General features: G+C 53.9%; 2 protein-coding genes across 5 annotated transcripts; one reads left to right on the forward strand and one right to left on the reverse strand.

Moving 5' to 3' along the window:
• Positions 1-1,895: 1,895 nt before the first annotated feature.
• Positions 1,896-9,307, reverse strand: SF3A2 (splicing factor 3a subunit 2). Of its 4 annotated transcripts, none has more exons than XM_033002471.2 (9): positions 9,231-9,307; positions 6,404-6,574; positions 5,855-5,926; positions 5,501-5,547; positions 4,706-4,815; positions 4,016-4,065; positions 3,570-3,710; positions 2,998-3,066; positions 1,896-2,380 (listed from the first exon to the last, which is right to left on the reverse strand). In XM_033002471.2, the coding sequence occupies exons 2-9, from the start codon at positions 6,527-6,529 to the stop codon at positions 2,048-2,050; spliced, it is 948 nt and encodes a 315-aa protein (XP_032858362.1). In that variant the 5' UTR covers positions 6,530-6,574; positions 9,231-9,307; the 3' UTR covers positions 1,896-2,047. The 4 variants fall into 4 exon arrangements, with proteins under 4 accessions (XP_032858362.1, XP_042650282.1, XP_042650283.1 ...); XM_042794348.1 differs by lacking the exon at positions 9,231-9,307 and adding an exon at positions 8,260-8,308; XM_042794349.1 differs by lacking the exon at positions 9,231-9,307 and adding an exon at positions 8,255-8,277.
• On the forward strand, positions 8,405-16,474 carry PLEKHJ1 (pleckstrin homology domain containing J1). The gene is made up of 6 exons (XM_042794350.1): positions 8,405-8,524; positions 9,255-9,322; positions 11,015-11,081; positions 12,572-12,662; positions 12,866-12,929; positions 13,593-16,474. The coding sequence occupies exons 1-6, from the start codon at positions 8,431-8,433 to the stop codon at positions 13,656-13,658; spliced, it is 450 nt and encodes a 149-aa protein (XP_042650284.1). The 5' UTR covers positions 8,405-8,430; the 3' UTR covers positions 13,659-16,474.
• The last annotated feature ends 570 nt before the right edge of the window (positions 16,475-17,044 follow it).

Here is a 17,044-nt window from a genome sequence, read left to right on the forward strand (position 1 = left end):
TGGAAAGTGTTCAACTCTCTCCACTGGAAAGCCTCCCCCTCAGCCGGCACCTCGTGCGCCGCAGTTTGGAGAGGCCGCCCTGCAGAGGCTCGTAACACATCTCCGGAGCCCCCCAGGCTGCTTCAGCCTCTGAAGGGGGAATCTCGTGGGGTGCAGCAGCAGCCTGATGACTTTGAACACTTGAGAGTTGGCTTAGAAAGTCTGACCACGCACGTATTAGAAGGACTTTTCCCTCTACGAGAGGCCAATACCCACCGTAACACTTGGACTTATCAACGCCACCTACCTAAGCCGCTTCAGAGAGACATCCCCCCAGCCAGGGCGTCTCCTGGTTTTGGCAATGAAGGGCCAGGGGAACTGTACATGCAAAAACGTTCCAATGCACATTCAGACCCTTCTCCGGGTTTCCAAGACTTTTACAGCTCGGAGCTCAGGATCTGGCTACGTGTCAGAAACGGACTGCGCACCCAAACGGGAGAGGGGCGAGGGGCACCACAGCGAAGGGCTGAAGGTGACCGCTCTCCTCCAGGAGCTGTGACAAAGGACACGCACCTGGCAGCGGGGACACCCACCCCCACAAGCCGACCGGGGCATCGGGCCAGCTCAGCTCGAGACAAAGGGCTTCCAGCACGGCGGTAAAGCCAGCGAGGGCCAAGCACGCCCGGGTGGGACCGAGGGCGACCCCGTGTCAGGCCAGAAGAGGCAAAGGCTTAGATTCCTCCATCAAAGGGTCGGGCAGCTGCAGGGCTGCGGCGAGCTCAGCCTCCCCCCCGGCCCCGGAGGCGAGCCAGGCGCTGGCCGAGAGCAAGGCCGGGTCAGGCAGCCCGGCCCCCAGCGATGCCTCTACCCACCGAGACACCCCAGCTGAGCGAAAGGAACCCTGCAAAGGGCAGAGAGGAGAAATCTCAGAACAGCGTCTACTTCTTAATGGGAACCAAATGATTGCTTGAAGGAAATGTTAGTATAAATATAAACCACAGAGAGCCAAAAGCTTGCCAAAACTAGTCTACTAGCGGGAGGATATATACAATAAAAATCCTACACAACAGCAGGTGCTTCAGAGTGCCACAGACAACATCTGATGAATTGTAATAATAAACTAAGATTTAATATCACTGCAGCTTTGGCAATTTCTTTTGACAGAACATTCCCAGAGATCCCAGCCCCCGCCACAGACGAGAGCACCAACATTTTGTTTGTGAACCCATGTTTGGCACGAACAGCGAGCAGCGGGTAGGAGCCAGGCAGCTGCGTACCAGGGAAGGATGACTCTTTCTAAAATTGTCAAGGAAATCGCCTGGCACTTTTCAAGGACTCCTGAGCAGCAGTCCAAACTGATTTCCGCAGCAGAGATGTTTCCAGCTTTTAGCTGGCAACACCTGAGCTACAGTACAGTGCTCTGGCACCCAGGAGAAAGGAGGTTTCCAAATGCAGCAGGAGCGATGCTCCGCCGATTGAGACCGTAATTCAGCAGGAAGACAAGAGAAAACTGGATTTAGAGAATTCTGCTTGCCCTCCATTCTGCCCACTGCTGCGATTACTGGTGCTGCAGTAACAGAATCCTTTCTGTCTGTCTATGACAAGTCTCCCCAGCACTGAATGAACAGCTTGCTAAAGGACTTTGGTTGAATAGCAACTGATTAACTGGCTGGTAATTTATGGGATACACATCAAGCACTCTAAGAGGGGGTAATACATTAAGCCAACACAGCTGAGCCGAGGTTGATGTAGCTATTCAGTTAGGAAGAGGTTGAGGTGCCTAGAAATTTCCAATCCTTTGCCTCCTCTTTGGAGAATTCCAAAATGTAACCAGATTGGGAATGTTTTATCTGTCGAAGGGCTAAAGAAAGTGAACACACAGCAAGAGTTTTAACCAAAACACAGGAAAACACAGAGAAAGGAAAACTGAAAACCTTTTAATGAACCTACAGGATTTAGTCAAATTCACGGGCATACAAAACAGAAATATTTCTCTGAATCAGTCGTGATCTGCATATAAAAAGATACGAGCTAGAGGAGTCCAGCGGGACTGAGTCCAGGAGGAGGCTCAGTTGGAGGGAGGCGGAGGGGGGATGGTGCCTGGCCCCTCCGTGGGGAGAGGTGGCCTCATCATGGGTGGCAGAGGAGCAGGGGGAGGTACACCGGGTGCTGGTGGCAACTGAGGTGGCACTGGAGGTGGTGGCACTGGCCCGGAGGGAGGCATGGGAGGCAGAGTCATGCCTCCCGGAGGAGGCGGCGGCATGGAGTCTGGCAGGGGGGGCCGGGGGGGCAAGCCGTTCATCAGCGGAGGTGGAGGAGGCCGCTTCACAGTTGGGGGCCCTGGAGGGAGGTTTGGGGGAGCTGGGGGCTTCTCCATCTTGAAATGGAATTGAAGGAAGAACTGGGGAGGGGAGAAAAGCAAAGAGAAGAGAACGATTAATCCTCAGGACAACTCCGTGCCGTCACAGAACACAGCTGCTCTGTCCACGGATCTCTCCTGACCTCTCCCCGTCACAGATCACGGCTGCCTTTCCACCCCGGGCAGCCTCCATGGCTTGCACCGGTACCGTCCAGCACTTTAACTCCTCTGAAACTCATTCTAAGCACTCAGCCATCTGTGATGGGGTCGGTATCTCCAGCCCCTGCTCCCCCCCAGGATGCCCAGCGGGGGCATCCACGCCCCAGGCTCACCACAGCCAGCGGCGTGCAGGAAACACGCCGTGAGCAGCCGCAGAGAGGGCACTGGTGTTGCACGCCCACGCACCTTTCTGCCGCTGCTGACAGCAGCCGAGGACTCTGCCTCCCAGGTTAAATTCTCACAAAGATCACACAGAGGAAGATCTTTCTGTCGGGAGGCGTCACTGCACAGTTACATTGAAGGAATGAAGGCTTGAGCATCGAAGCCAGCACGGGTCTCACTGAGGTGCACTCTTCCTGCACTGCCTCTCCCCCCATGCTGCTCTGCCTTCCCGCTTCCCTCTTTAACCCTTAAGAAAGATGTTGCAGTGCTCCAGGTACCTGTTTGGTTTCCCTGTTCCAGTGGGTCCAAAACTTTCCTTCCGCTTTGTCGATTTCTCTGCTTGGCACCTGCAAGGAAAAAGAAGGAGCTGTTATTAGTGCCACCAGCTTAGCTCAGTGGCCCTTTTTAGTACCAGAGCCTGCAAGATAAGCACGGTTATTCCAGGCCTTTGTGAGATGCGCTAATCTCGGATGTTGTTAGATAGAGATAGGGGCAGGAAAGAATTAAGTTACTTCCCTATCGGTCAAGGACAAGTGTGCTGGCAAAAAACCTTCTCAACATCTGCACAAAGGCTGAGGAGCAAAGCCCAGAGAGCTCCTTTCTGTGCCAGACACTGAGAATTCAATGGCTCCCCAGAGCTCAGCACACAGCCTAGTTTTCATGCCAGAGTCCTCCACTAATTCTCAGGAGGGTTTAATGACTTCCAGTCATGTCTTCTTAACCCCCCTTTCCATTCCATTAACCCGTTGAAGGCTAGAACAGAAGTCTATAATTACGTTCACTGGGAATTAATGTATTGGAAAACATGGGAAGGGAGCTTTCCCAACAATCAGTTAATCCCAAATCTTACCTTGAACGCTATGGTTTCGTAGGGCTCCGCTGCCATCAAAAGGTATTGCCAGCGTCTATCAGGGGGCTCAATCCTTTGCTCGTAGGCTGACATGAACCGATGACGAGGCATGATGCTTTCTGCAATCTCCGGATAATCAATCTGTTGGGGGGGTTATTGCAGCATTAAGGAGAACATCCCCTTTTCACTCCCACTTCGTACAAAACAAATCCCTCAACCACGAAGCACATCGAGAGATCGGTTCCAGACAGAAAACCTAGTGCCACCACAGGAAACAGCTTGACAACTACGAACATGGATTTGCTTGGTACAATCAAGAGCAGAGGACTAGCAAGGTAAGGCCTATTTTTTAAGAATTTATTTCATGAATCCTGCAAAGAACTGTTCATTTAGCAGCACTTTGACTTGGTTAACCCAGACACCAAAAATTTTAACAGGGCCCTTACCTGGAAGAGAAGGCTCTGCTGGCCTGTTTCTGGATCTCTCTGTTTGGTCACTGTAACGAAAATAAGAAAGCTCAGTACCTCGCACAGCAGGGTTAGAGCAATGTTATTTCTGCTCTAGGCAACACACAAAGCTTCCAACAACAAAGTATTACAAGATGTTTCTCCCATTTATCAAACAAAACGCCACATTGTCTTTAGCCGAAGCTACTAAGCATCTTTGCTGAAATTCCACTTCTGTGGGGCAAAGCCACCGTGCACTGCAGAACAAAGCTGGGAGATAAAGAAAGCAAGTTGAGTACTGAAGGCCAAAACAAAACAGTGAGGAGATCAGCGAAAAAACTTGAGCTATACATGCAATGAGTGATTTATGAGCATTAGTGAAAGGTGGTACAACACAATAAAAGGAGAAGAGAGACTGAAACAATGTCATCATCTCCTGCAGGACTACTAATAAGAGCTGAAAGACTGAGACATACCAATCTATTATTAAAATGGTTCTCTCACTGTCAGCAATAAAGAGATGTTCCATGGGTAATTTAAACAATAAAGGACATCAGGAGATAAACCCATATCTTATTCATGGACAGATCTGCTAAAAAGACTAATTAATAATTCACATCCCCAGCACTGCACTTCAGGCAAGCTCCAGCAGGCATTAGGTGTCTCCCATGACAGACACCCCTGAGACACCTTTGTAACCCGGTCGTCCAATCTTCACAAATTTCTTCACTTCCACTTTGACTTTTTCTGGTGCAGGCTGGGCAGGGGCTTCCTTCGCTTCCTTGGCAGCACGACGGGCCCTGGATTAATTTGAAAGGTGTCAAATTAAAAAAAGGTTAGCTGCACTTGTTTCTAAGGGATACAGTAGGAGCAGTTTGAATCCCTTAGAACAGAATATTCAGCATTTCACAGACAGCATGCCAGGAAAACCTGCTATTTCTCTTCCATGCACCACTACAGACCAACTGTATCCAAGCCTTCCTCTGACTAAAGGCTGTCATCTCAATTATCTTAACCACCCGCAAGATGACCTTGGTGCCCCCTCCACAGATAGATTTGAGAAGACTTACTTCTTGAAATAAAAAAGAAAAAAAACCCACAAACTAGTCATCTAAACCAAAGCAAGCTCAATTTCTTAAAATAAAACCTACAAACTTCTCCCACTCTGTATTCACATAACCAGATTCTTACACCTAGTCTCAGACAGTTTGCTTTTGAAACTTTTTCTCTCGCTTCCTTCAGAAATCTCACAACTGGCTTTAAACTTGAGCTCAAAATGGAGCTTGTCAGCACCGTTTTTTTGGAGGAGATCTGGTCTGTACCTCCTGGCCAGTGCCAGACTGTTCACTAGGAAACAAGCACAGTCAAAGAACATACATGCGGTGTGCTATTGTGTAATGGACTTCAAGACTCATAAATGCATACAATCATCATTTTAAAGTGCTTAGGTAATGGAGCATAAAGCTACAGTAGAGAATGACTTACAAATTGGTCTGATGCTTCTTCCCCTGGGTATGTGCTAAGTAACTTCCCTAAAATAAAACACAAGGTAGAAGAAAGTTAAACGAAGACAGGACCGTTCCTACACTGAAAGATAATTGTCACTCTGTATCACCTGTTGACAAGCATATTTTAATCCTTAGCAGAGAGGAATCTCACTTAAGAATTGCAGACTGCTCTCAACTGCTGAACTGTCAGAAACTGTCAGGTTTAACGCACAGAAGCCACTACCCACCTACCATCACTTCAGCTGTCAGTCATCAGGCACGTCCCAGGTTCTTGCGCTATTATTCTAAAATACCTGCTGCCAAGATCAAGACAGACAGCTCTTCAACTCACCTCATTGTTGTGCAGCGTTAGGCAAAGCTTGCATTCGTAAGAGCCCAAGTGATTTTTCATAAAATAAGGGTCCTAGAAAGAGAATAATTAAAAAGTTACAAGCAAAATACATGGCAAAAAAACAGAATAATCAAAATACTGTCGAACTTTTGCTGCACTGGGAGAACTGAGTTTGTAGATTTAAATGAATAGCATAACACTGTTTTAGGACAATGACAACAGAAACAATAGCAGCTTTGTTAATTGGTGACAGCATACCCAACTGCAGGCAGGAAACAGTAAAATACAAACCAGTCCTGAGAAGGCTGAAAATAATGTAACGGCTACTTGAATACGCAACTGCTGGCATCTCTCTGGTCAGCCCCGTCACAAATGTTTCTCATTCAACTCCCACACTCCCAGAAACCAGATTCCAGTCCACAACTCTCCACTAAATCTCTCGCCCTCCAAGCCGTTTCACTCGGGCAAAGCTCTAAACTTATCCCCACCACAGCCTGCAGGACGGGAGCACCGGGTCTTTCCTTTCCTAGGCAGGGGGCCAAGGCTCACCTTGTTGATGTCGATGGTTTCCAAAGCCAGCTGCCGGAGCCTCTCCCTGCGGTCTCGGTTACTTTCTGAGGCAGAGGCTACGCCTCCGCTTCCAGTTTTACCTCCAGGACGATGCTGAAAATCCATGGTGGGAACTCCTGTGCTTCAGCTACTTATGGAGAAAGAGAGAATCTGGAAAAATGAGGAAAAGCAACGTGAGCAATAACGAATGCTCCTCCTAACCGGGAGTAGACACCACTATCTGGGCCCGTCGGTAAGGACATGAGACAAGCACGACAAACCGTGCCCTGGCCACTCGCCACGGGACACAATTTCAAATGGAGCAAGTCTTGTACCACTGACTCAGTAAGGTCAGTAGAAATAAAACGACCCAAACAAGCCCCCAGAGCCCTTCCTATTTTCTCAGCCACCTCTTCTACGTAGAGACGTATTCCTGCTCAAGCTCAGCTGGGCCCCAGCAATGGGCAACAGCCCCACCAGCGACTCCCCCCAGCCCCCCCAAAAAGGAACCTCCAACCCTCCACCTTGACAGCGAACAGCCCCTGAACCCGCCGCCGGCCAAAGCTCCTCTCCACCACCAAGGTTAGTCACTGCTCCACCACCCCAGTGCCCCCCAAGACCCCAGAGCCACCCCCACACAGCCCCCAACTCTCTGCGAAGGGCAGAGCCCCCCCCCCCCCCCCCCCCCAGGAAAGTCAGGGCCTCTGTACACTGTCCCCAAACCCCACGGGAGGTCCCAGACACCCCCCACCCTTCCCTCAACGAGGGCCAGAGCCCCCCCACACATACACAAATCCCTCAGTGAGGGTAAGACCTTTGCAGGAAAGCCACAGAGACATCTGGCCCCTCAGCAGGAGGAAAAGCCCCCTTCAAACACCCCCCAGCCAGGGCCAAAATCCACACAAACACCCCCAGCACCCCAGCAAGGGTCAAAGTCCCCCTCGAACATCTCATCTCCAAAGCAGGAAGAAAAGCCCCCCTTGAATAACACCCAAGAAGAGCCAAAGCCCCCCACAAACACCCCCAACCCCTCAGCCAGAGCCAAAGCCCCCCACAAACACCCCCAACCCCTCAGCAAGAGCCAAAGCCCCACCACAAACACCCAACCCCTCAGCAAGAGCCAAAGCCCCCCACAAACACCCCCAACCCCTCAGCCAGAGCCAAAGCCCCCCACAAACACCCCCAACCCCTCAGCCAGAGCCAAAGCCCCACCACAAACACCCCCAACCCCTCAGCAATAGCCAAAGCCCCACCACAAACACCCCCAACCCCTCAGCAAGAGCCAAAGCCCCCCCACAAACACCCCCAACCCCTCAGCCAGAGCCAAAGCTCCCCCACAAACACCCCCAACCCCTCAGCAATAGCCAAAGCCCCCCCACAAACACCCCCAACCCCTCAGCAATAGCCAAAGCCCCACCACAAACACCCCCAACCCCTCAGCCAGAGCCAAAGCCCCCCCACAAACACCCCCAACCCCTCAGCCAGAGCCAAAGCCCCCCACAAACACCCCCAACCCCTCAGCCAGAGCCAAAGCCCCCCACAAACACCCCCAACCCCTCAGCCAGAGCCAAAGCCCCCCCACAAACACCCCCAACCCCTCAGCAATAGCCAAAGCCCCCCCACAAACACCCCCAACCCCTCAGCAATAGCCAAAGCCCCCCCACAAACACCCCCAACCCCTCAGCCAGAGCCAAAGCCCCCCACAAACACCCCCAACCCCTCAGCAAGATCCAAAGCCCCCCCCAAACACCCCCAGCCCCCCCGTAAGGGTCAAAGCCCCCCTCAAACATCCTCCAAGCGCTCCTCAGCAAGGGTCACCCCCCCACAAGGCCCCCCCGGCCCGGCCCGGCCCGTACCGCTGCCGCGGCCCCGCTCTCTGCTCCCGCGCATGCGCCGCCCCCCCCCCCCCCTTCCCGTCCCCGGGTGCCGCTTCCGGGCCGAGCGGTTCCGGGGCGATGGGGCGGCCGCAGTGACCGGGGCGGGCGGGTGGGGTGGGGGGGGGAAACCGGGGTGGGGGGTGTCTCGCCATGCGGTACAACGAGCGGGAGCTGCTGTCCCTGGCCCGGCAGCCCGCCGAGAAGGCGGCCGAGATCTTGATGCGGGTGCCCAAGAAGGGGAGCGGTGAGGGGGGGGGGGGGCGCTGAGGGCGGTGGCACAGGACAGGACTGGGCCTGCGGGGGGACTGGGAGAACCGGGCGCCCTGGGGGGGGGGGGGGGGGGTGGGTACTGGAGAATCAGGATTGGGAAACTGCGGGTGGGAACAGGACCGGGCGGGAGCTGTGGAGCGTTGGGGGTATCGGGGGACTGGGAACAGAGTGGGAGGACTGGTGAGTCGGGAGTGAGGAGCGTGAGTGGTGGCATCAAGGCCGGGGTGGGCCTGGGCTGGCGGGGGCCCGGAGCGCTGGAGGAAGAGTTTCTGCAAATCCCCCCACACACACACACACACGCACCCCGCAGCGAATTTTCTCGCAAACCGGTTTCTTGCGAACAGCAGAGCGTTAGAAAAAGAAACCTCGCTCCCGTGTGCTGGGCCTCTGCTGCGCCCGGGGCCTTCGGGTGGCCGCTGGCGCTCCGAGGGGCCCCCCCCCCGGCCGGGGCTCCCCGCCGTCCCGAGCCCTCCCGGGGGTGCCCCGGGCTCTGCCCAGCGCCCACTCGAGAAGCTGCAGAGTGGCTTTTGTCACCCCACGGCGGCAGGAGGGTCCCCGTTGTGAGCTGCTCCCGGAGCAAAAGGCTGTGCTGGAGCTTTCGGCTGCACCGGTGCCATGGCAGGGGGGAAGGGGCTTCCCTCCGCTCCCCCCGTGCCGGCTGGCTTGGCCCTTCCACCCACCTCACCACTTGTTTTTCTTTGCAGTGTTAAAGAAACGCCTGGTGAAGCTTGTTGTCAACTTTCTCTTCTACTTCCGGACAGATGAAGCGGAGGTAAGGAATCTGCTCTGCTGTCGTTGTTTGTTTTCCTCCCTCCCTCGGCTTTTTTCCGTGGACCGGTTGCGTGGGCTCTGTGAAATGGGACAGTAACAGGCTGCCAGAGCCAGGATGCAGCGCCCACATTTCCTCTTCTGTCAACCCAGCAAAAGCTCGTGGGGGTGAGGAGAGGCACTGCCATCTAACCGCACCCAGGTGCTTCTCCTGTGAGCTGGGAACGGAGCTTTTAAACATAACTGTTGCCCCAGAACTGCAAAAGGTGGAGTCTGTAACGTTTGTTTGTAGGACTGTGCCTTATCTGCTAAACTGTAAGGGGAAGCTGCTATTTTGCTCTCCCAGGAAAAGAACTAGCATTGTTTCTTCTTTTTCATGCCAGGAATTTTATTGCATACAATGCTCACTGTTACTGGGAAGCTTTTGTGGCTGTACCCTGTCAATATTGTTATTTTGGGGTGTGCAGAAGGCCTGCCTAGGTCTAGGAAAAAAAAGAAATGAGGGATGGGACCTTTGGGGTCTGTTTCTGGCTTTGCCACTGCTGAGATCTGTTGATGTTTTTAATGAATCCCTCGATAACTCGATTCGTTTGTTGGAAAATGAATATAAAAGCAATCTTAATAATGTGTGTGAGGAAAGGTGCTGTGTACGTGCTGGTGCTATAAACAAAGGAACTGGAAAGCTTTTAGTGGCGTTTTTAGACTTAGTCCATCATAAATATTTTACCCTGATAACAGCCGAGCTCTCGTTTTCAGAAGAGCCCTTTTGTCCTTCCTGCCGAAGCGCAGGCTCTGAGAGCTGCTCTGCTGGGGCACGGAGCAGTCGCTCTGGCACGTGTCTGTGGACAGACTCCGCTGTGGCTCCTGCGCCGGTGGGGGACGAGGCTCCGAGGACACGGCACGTCTCCTTCGCTGCCACCCGGCGCTGCCCTGCTCTCTTCTTTTCTGGTGTTTTTTTGTTAAGCACCCCTGTGTGCTCTGATGGAGGGGAGAGGGTGATCTTGAAAGGATCAACAGTAGCTCAGCAGGTAGGTGGAGGGTGCTCGTGTAAAACTGTTGTGCCAGAAATACATAGTAAACCAGGTTTTTCAGTATCTTCCTGGCTGCCTTATTTGCCTCTTGTGTTTTGTTTAGCTTGGACAAAAGAATTTGCTTGTGGGTTGTTTTTGTTTATGGCTTGTATCACCCTTTGGTTCTCATGTCCTTGCTCAGCGTGCACTGGAGAGCAAATAATACCGACAATTTGTTTATCCTGAGCTGTTCTAGTTCCATCGACACGCTGTTCTTAACCTCTTGCAAGGCTTGAGGACTGCCCTTACAAAGTACAATGTGAGTTGTTCTGTGTGTCGTGCTAAATACTTCCTCTGCACTTGATTTACTGAGCAAGGAAGTAAACTTCACTGCCTTTGCATCACAGAAACGAATGCTAAAGCCCAGGCTGAATCTGAGCCAGTAGAAATGTTTAACACCTCGTTAGTGTATGGGAAGTGTTACAGGTAGGGCTAGCACAGTGAAACATGTCAGCGGACACAAAAAGGTTGATTAAAAGAACATGGAACATTCGTACAATTAGACTGAATTACTTTAAAAGTAGCACCAGGTTATGGAGCTAAAAGGCACTAGGCAACCTCTGAGGGTTCTCACTGTCACACTGGTGGACGATGTGGATTGAACCCTCTCGCCGGGTCTTTTCCAGCCCATTGGAGCTCTGCTGCTGGAGCACTGCCGGATCACCAAAGAGGAGGAGAACGTCTTCTCCATCAGTGAGTTCTGTGTATGCATTCCCTCTGCGTTTCTCTCGTGGCAAATAGGGCTACATAAAAGGCAACGTTTTACTGCTTGGTTTCTGCTTTTCCCTCGCTTTCTCCGGTAACAGCGGGGTTAGTGCTCCTCAGCCCTCCTCCTCCTCCTCAGCTGCCAGTTGTTACTCTGGCGTTGCTGTCCCCCATCCCGAGGACAGCGATGTTTCATCGGTGGCTGAAACTGTGTGATTTGCACAGCTGCACGTGAGGAGAGAAGCAGTAACAACAGACAGACCACGGTGTAGTGCCTGTGGAAATCCCACTCAAGGAGGGTTTGGTATTGACAGATCGCTGCTTCTGTGCTATTGCATTTTATCAAAAAAAAAAAAAAAAAAAAAAAGTGAGCCTCAGATAAACCATCTGTCGGGCTAATCTAGCACCAGTCCTCCCGCCACGCTGTTTGTCCTTGTGTTGATAGCCGTGGCTCCAGCTGGCTCATGGCGTGTCGTCCTTTGTAAGCAGCCTTTCATCCAACAACTAATCATTGTGCGAGAGGTATGTGGCGAAAATAACAGGATGTTTCTCCAAGGCCATCCCCATATCTTTTGGCCTGGTTGTCGGGCACAGCTGCTTTTCTGTGCAGAGCCTTGTCTCCTCTGTTAGCCGGGAGGGGTGGTGTTCTTGCAGCCTCCAAAGGACCCTCAGACAGCCTGAACATACCGATCTCTCTAAGCACCACGCTCTGAATTTCTGGGGCTTTAGGACTGTCGGGAGTTCTGGTGAATGAGGATTCCTGAGAAAAGTGTTAAAACTGAGGGCAGTTGGCATCAGGTTGTGTCCCCACACAGCAGCCCTGAGGGGTTTGGATGCAGCCTGACCCAGTTATTTCTCAGCAGCAGCCTAGATCTCTGTGGACTGTGTACTAAAGAGCAGAGCTCTGGAGACAGTGTATTTAATTAGATGTCCTGATTCTGTCTTGGTAAAGAACTGGAGTTGCACAGGGACTTGCTTTCCACCGTGCACAGTACCAAATTCCCAAAAGCCTCCAGTAAAGACAGGTCGGTGCCTTCTCTGACTGCAGTTGAACTCCTCAGATGGCTGCCCTTTGCATAGATGAAAATCACTTCCTCGGGGCCGTTTTCCACTTTCATTCCTGAATCTCTGGTGACTGTGAGGAGGCTTGGGGAGTTTCAGTCCTGAATCCAGCCACGTTGGTCCAGTTCAGTTCTGAGCTGTCGCTCGCAGTTGGAGAAGTTGCTCTTTCCTCTCTGAAGTCTTTGGCTACTCTGAGCTGAGGAACGCTGTAGGCAGCTGCGCCAGGCCAGCGTGGAGCCACCCAGGGTAAGGGAGATGGGACAGAGGCCTGGGTTACCAGCTTGGTCACAGATCATCGTTGTTGAAGAGAGGTGCTGACTGTGGCCTGGCAGAGGCTGGCTCTTGCTGGGGTGGGAGACTGGAGCACACGCAGCTCTGCCAGGAGCTCCCTTAAGCCTTTTCCTTATCCCTGACAGGTTTTGTTGAGGAGCCGGAGAGGAAATACTGCTTTGAATGCGACAGTGAAGAGCAGTGTCAGGAGTGGATTGAGGCACTCAAGCGAGCCAGGTGGGCTGAGCCACCAGCGCGAGGTCTGTGTTGTGTGCTCTGTGCTGGTTTTTTTTTTTTACTGTGATCAGCTTGTGGTGAACCCAGGGGGGAAAGCGGTCGCCTCCTCCCAAGCAAGCTTCCCTTCAGCTCTAAATAGCATCTGAAACTTCTCCACATCCTTTTCTGCTCAGCCTGCTGCATGGTCTGTTCCTGTCTTACAGCTATGAGTTCATGAGGAGGAGCTTGATTTTCTACCGGAATGAGATCCAGAAAATGACAGGGAAGGTGAGTCCCTTCAAGTCAGCTTGTCAGGTGGTGACCGATGGGTTTGGACCGGAGCTGGTGATCTGGGGTGTTGCTGCCAGCTGTCCCGCACAAGGCTGCTGCCACGTGTATAAGAGAGATCCCGTAGTAAACCAGTTCCTGAAGCCATGGTCTCAACAACCAGGCCCGAGAGCCTTCCTCCACCGAGCAGCCTGCACTGTGCTCAGCTCCAACCCTGGTACACACATTCTTCCAGTGGCGGAGTAGCCCGAGGTTTGTGGCTGGGCAGGTCTGGCCCGGGCTAGCCCAGACTCCCAGCGGTTCTCTGGAAGAGTTGACGGGCAGCCCTGGCCAGATCAGAGCATACAGGGGTTGAGCTGCTGCTCACACCCCTGCCAGGCTCCGCAGAGCTTCCCCGCCCGAGGTGGCTGCAGCTCACCTGCACGCTCCTGTGCCAGCGTGGACTGAAGCCCACAGACCGTGGTTATCCACCGTGTCCTCCCCGAGGGCTGCTCAACTTTCTGCACCAGAAACAGCAGCCAGGGGCTGGACTGGGATAAATCCAGCACGCGACGGGGATCTGCGCCCAGCCCCAGGCTGCAGGCTGGCTGGGGGACGGCCCTGCTGGCTTCCCCCCCGCCTTGTCTGGGTTTCACTGGTGCCTTCCCTGTGCTCTTGCTGCAGGACCCCCTGGAGCAGTACGGGATCTCCGAGGAAGCCCGCTTCCAGCTGGGAACGCGCAAGCAGTAATCCCCTCGCCTGGGCTGAACTGGCTTCTGGCCCCAGGGTCACCCCCCCAGGCCCTACCCCGGGACGAACAGCCACAGTTCCCCGCAGCAGTGACCAAGTGACTTTCTAATTTATTAGCCAAATAATTTTGTACTATTTTTTTAAAGGGAATTCACTGCACATTCCCACTTGCCCCAGCTGTGGCAGCAGCCAGTTTTAACTGCTCCCTGCAGACCGTGCCCCGGCGCTGACGCCGCGCTGCTGCGGCACTGGGAGTAAAGCCACCCTGGCTCCAAGGGAGCAGGGGCGGCAGGGACTGAACAGAGCTCCTGTCCCCCTCACCTGGAGCTTCTGGGACAGGCCCTGCGCCAGCTCTAGCCCTCCTCTTCCTCCCTGTCCCACTCTTGCAGGGAGCTACTCAGCTTTTCTGGCCCAGGATCTCCCTGCAGTCTCCAAGGGAGCCGTGGAGGGTTCGTCCCCTTGCTGTGAGAGGATGCTCCGACTGATTGCATGTCTGTGCTTGCAGGGTTAACCCAGTCATTCCCTCTCCAGTTTATTGCTGAGACCTGCTAGCAGAGCCCTGACAGCCCAGCTGCTGAGCAAGGAGTAGGAGGCCTTCCCTTATCACCAGGAGAGCTCAACCACAGCTCCCGCTGATGGGAGCGGGCATCCACTCCTCCGTGTCCAGGCAGCAGAGTCTCTGCAGCCACTAGCACCCGCTTCCTGGGGTTGTTTTCCTTCCCCCTTCTCTGGGCAGGTGGTGCTAATTCCTAGAGCCTTGATGAAGCCGGTGCTACAGCCCATCAGAGCACTCACAGACGCATTGGAGAACAAAGCTGCGAAGCACAAGGGAGCAGAGACAGGGCTGAGGGCTCTGTGTGGTCATCCTGCCTCCCTCTGCAATGCTGCGGGCTGGGTGAAGCTGTGCAGTTAGTGGCTTCCCAGAGAGGAAAGCCAGATGGAGAGGTTTGTAAAGACAGGAACTGCTCCACTTGGGTTGGATGTTTGAGCTTCAGGGCACGCAGAAGTTAAGCCCAAGTTGCATTTAACAGCCGGGCGTTACCACTTCATTCCCTGAGCCATTGCTGCAGCTGCTCTCCCCTTTGTGAGTGTCCAAAGGGAAAGACCAGAAAACTGCCAAGGTCAGGGGGAGCTGCCGGGGGACAAGGGCTGCCTTCCCTGCAGCTCCTGTAATAGAGGGAGAAACATGAAGAAACAGCATCTCTCCTCTTAAGCCGTGGCTCTGGCTGCACCCAGGAAAACTGCCCAGAGCTGGGGGAGGGAAATCCACTCCCCACACCTGCACCCAGGGCTTCAGGAGCCCCACTTTGTTTGGCTGCAGCAGCTCCCCTGGAACTAGACCAGGAGAACCTCCAGGAAAGGCCCCCGGGAAGGTCCCAGGTAATGTCATCAGACAGTTGATGACAGAAGGAACTCGAGTTGCTGCTGGGGCAGGTGAATGCAGCGCAGGGGCTTGGCCTGAGCTGCGGGGGGTTGCAGCTCCGGGCTGCGCCGGCGGGAGCGCGGCGAGGTGGAGCAGCCTGGGCTGTGAGCTGGGCTTGAAGGGAAGATTTGGGTCTCCTCCTCCCTGGGGGGGAATGAATGCCAAAACAAGAGCCCAAATGGCAAGCTTTAGTGGCCTGGCCTTCCGTCTTTACCTCACGCTGCTGGGTACCAGGAGAGTAGCAGATGTCACCGATGCTTTATTTTTAACCTCAAAGCCAAGACTGTTCCTTTCCCTCCCCAGTTACTCCCATTCCCTTCAAACATTCCAGGTGCTTGCTCCAGCAATTACCAAAATAAGCAGAGGGGCAGCTGCCCTGTGTGATAAGCTGAGGGCATGAGAGGGTGGAAGCAGACAAGAGGGCTGTTCTGAAGACAGATGGCAACTCTAGTGGACGCAGCAATGAGGGATTAAAAGCAGGAACAGACGAGAGCTCGTGCTTTAGGGAATTAGTGTCCTCAGATGACTTTAAAGTGCATTTTAATCCTGACAAGCCTACTCTGCTTTACCTCAGTGCAGGGGCATGTTCCTGACGTGCTAGGGAGGGCCACAGCAGCTTTATTACTGTGAAAAAGAGACTTTGGTTGCTGGAGGGGAGAGGTGGGGACACTCCAGGCTCAGCAGCAGAATAACCAGAGCTGAGCGGCGGCCGCCGTTCCCTCGGCTTCCCCAGCTCCTGCCAGCCCCTCGCGGAGGCAGAACGGCCCCGTCCGGACTCAGCCCCCCAGGGTTCAGCATTAGGGAATCCTTCCGTAGGTGAAGTCAACCCCTATAGAAACAAACCCCCCCTGGAATTCTGCCCACGTTCAATCATTTCTAGGCAACAAAATTGAAGCGAGGCTCAGGGTGCCTGGCAGTAGCTGACCCCCCCCGCGCCCCTGTGCCTGCCAGGACTATCCCGCGTCCTCCTGACACGCCTTCCAGCAGGTAGAGCTGACGGCCACCGGCTGCACTGTACATAGAACGGGCATTTTATTTAGATGTTACGGGGAACAGTATTTAAGAGGCAACCATGACATTTCTTAACTGAATGTAAAACAAATGCTGTGAAGAGTTACACGGGCCAGCCAGGCCCAGTAGCGGAGATCGATTTCCAGACTAGCACTAGGACACTGGGTTAGGTTTCAGGAGTAAAGGCAGATGGTACTTCTAGACACTTTGAAATCTGCATCAATCGCTGGTGATTTGTTCACTTTTCATACTCCAGTCCTCATGCTTTCTGTATTTCAGGGGCCTTTTCCAGCAAGCGCTGCGTACAGGCTCCCTGAAAGTGTACCGAAGCCATTTAGCCGTCGTATAGTGAACGTTTCCAATAAAAACTTGTTTTAATCTTTGCGGCAGTCAGAGCTGTTCTAAGAAACCCAAACCTTTCGCTGGGGAGGGGCAGCCGGAGGGAGCTCGGGGTGCGGCACAGCCCCGGTGGGGCCGGGCGCCCCGGCGGCTCCCACCTCGGGTCCCTGGGGTGGCCGACGGCGACGGGGGGCGCCCGCTCAGGAGCCAGCCGGGGCCGGCCCCGACAAAGACCTTCAGGGGTTTTTGGATCGATGGAGCCGAGCGCTTGGCAGCAGCCTGAGCAACGAGGAGGCTGAGGAAGGTGGGTCAGGCTGCTGCAACCTGTTCCCAACCCCTACAGAGCGAGCCAGAGCCAGGAGCCGCGCGAGCGCTCGGTGCAGCGGGGCCTTCATCTCCATCGTCTTACTAAAAATTAGCTTAGAAAGCCTTGCGAGCATCACTTGCAGAGTTGAAACACGGCGCCTGGCTGCCTTCAGTTTTATCATACTGGTGAAATTGGTAAAAGGGTCCCCAGGAAGCGTCGCTGGGGGCGGGGGGGGGGGGGGGGTTGCAATGTCACCGGCGTGCTAAACCCCGGAGCGTCATTATCCTCAGCTTTGGCAGAGCTGAA

The sequence above is a fragment of the Tyto alba genome, unplaced genomic scaffold, assembly GCF_018691265.1.
Source record: "Tyto alba isolate M040663 unplaced genomic scaffold, T.alba_DEE_v4.0 Super-Scaffold_20000042, whole genome shotgun sequence".
In the NCBI taxonomy this organism is placed as follows: Eukaryota; Metazoa; Chordata; class Aves; order Strigiformes; family Tytonidae; genus Tyto; species Tyto alba.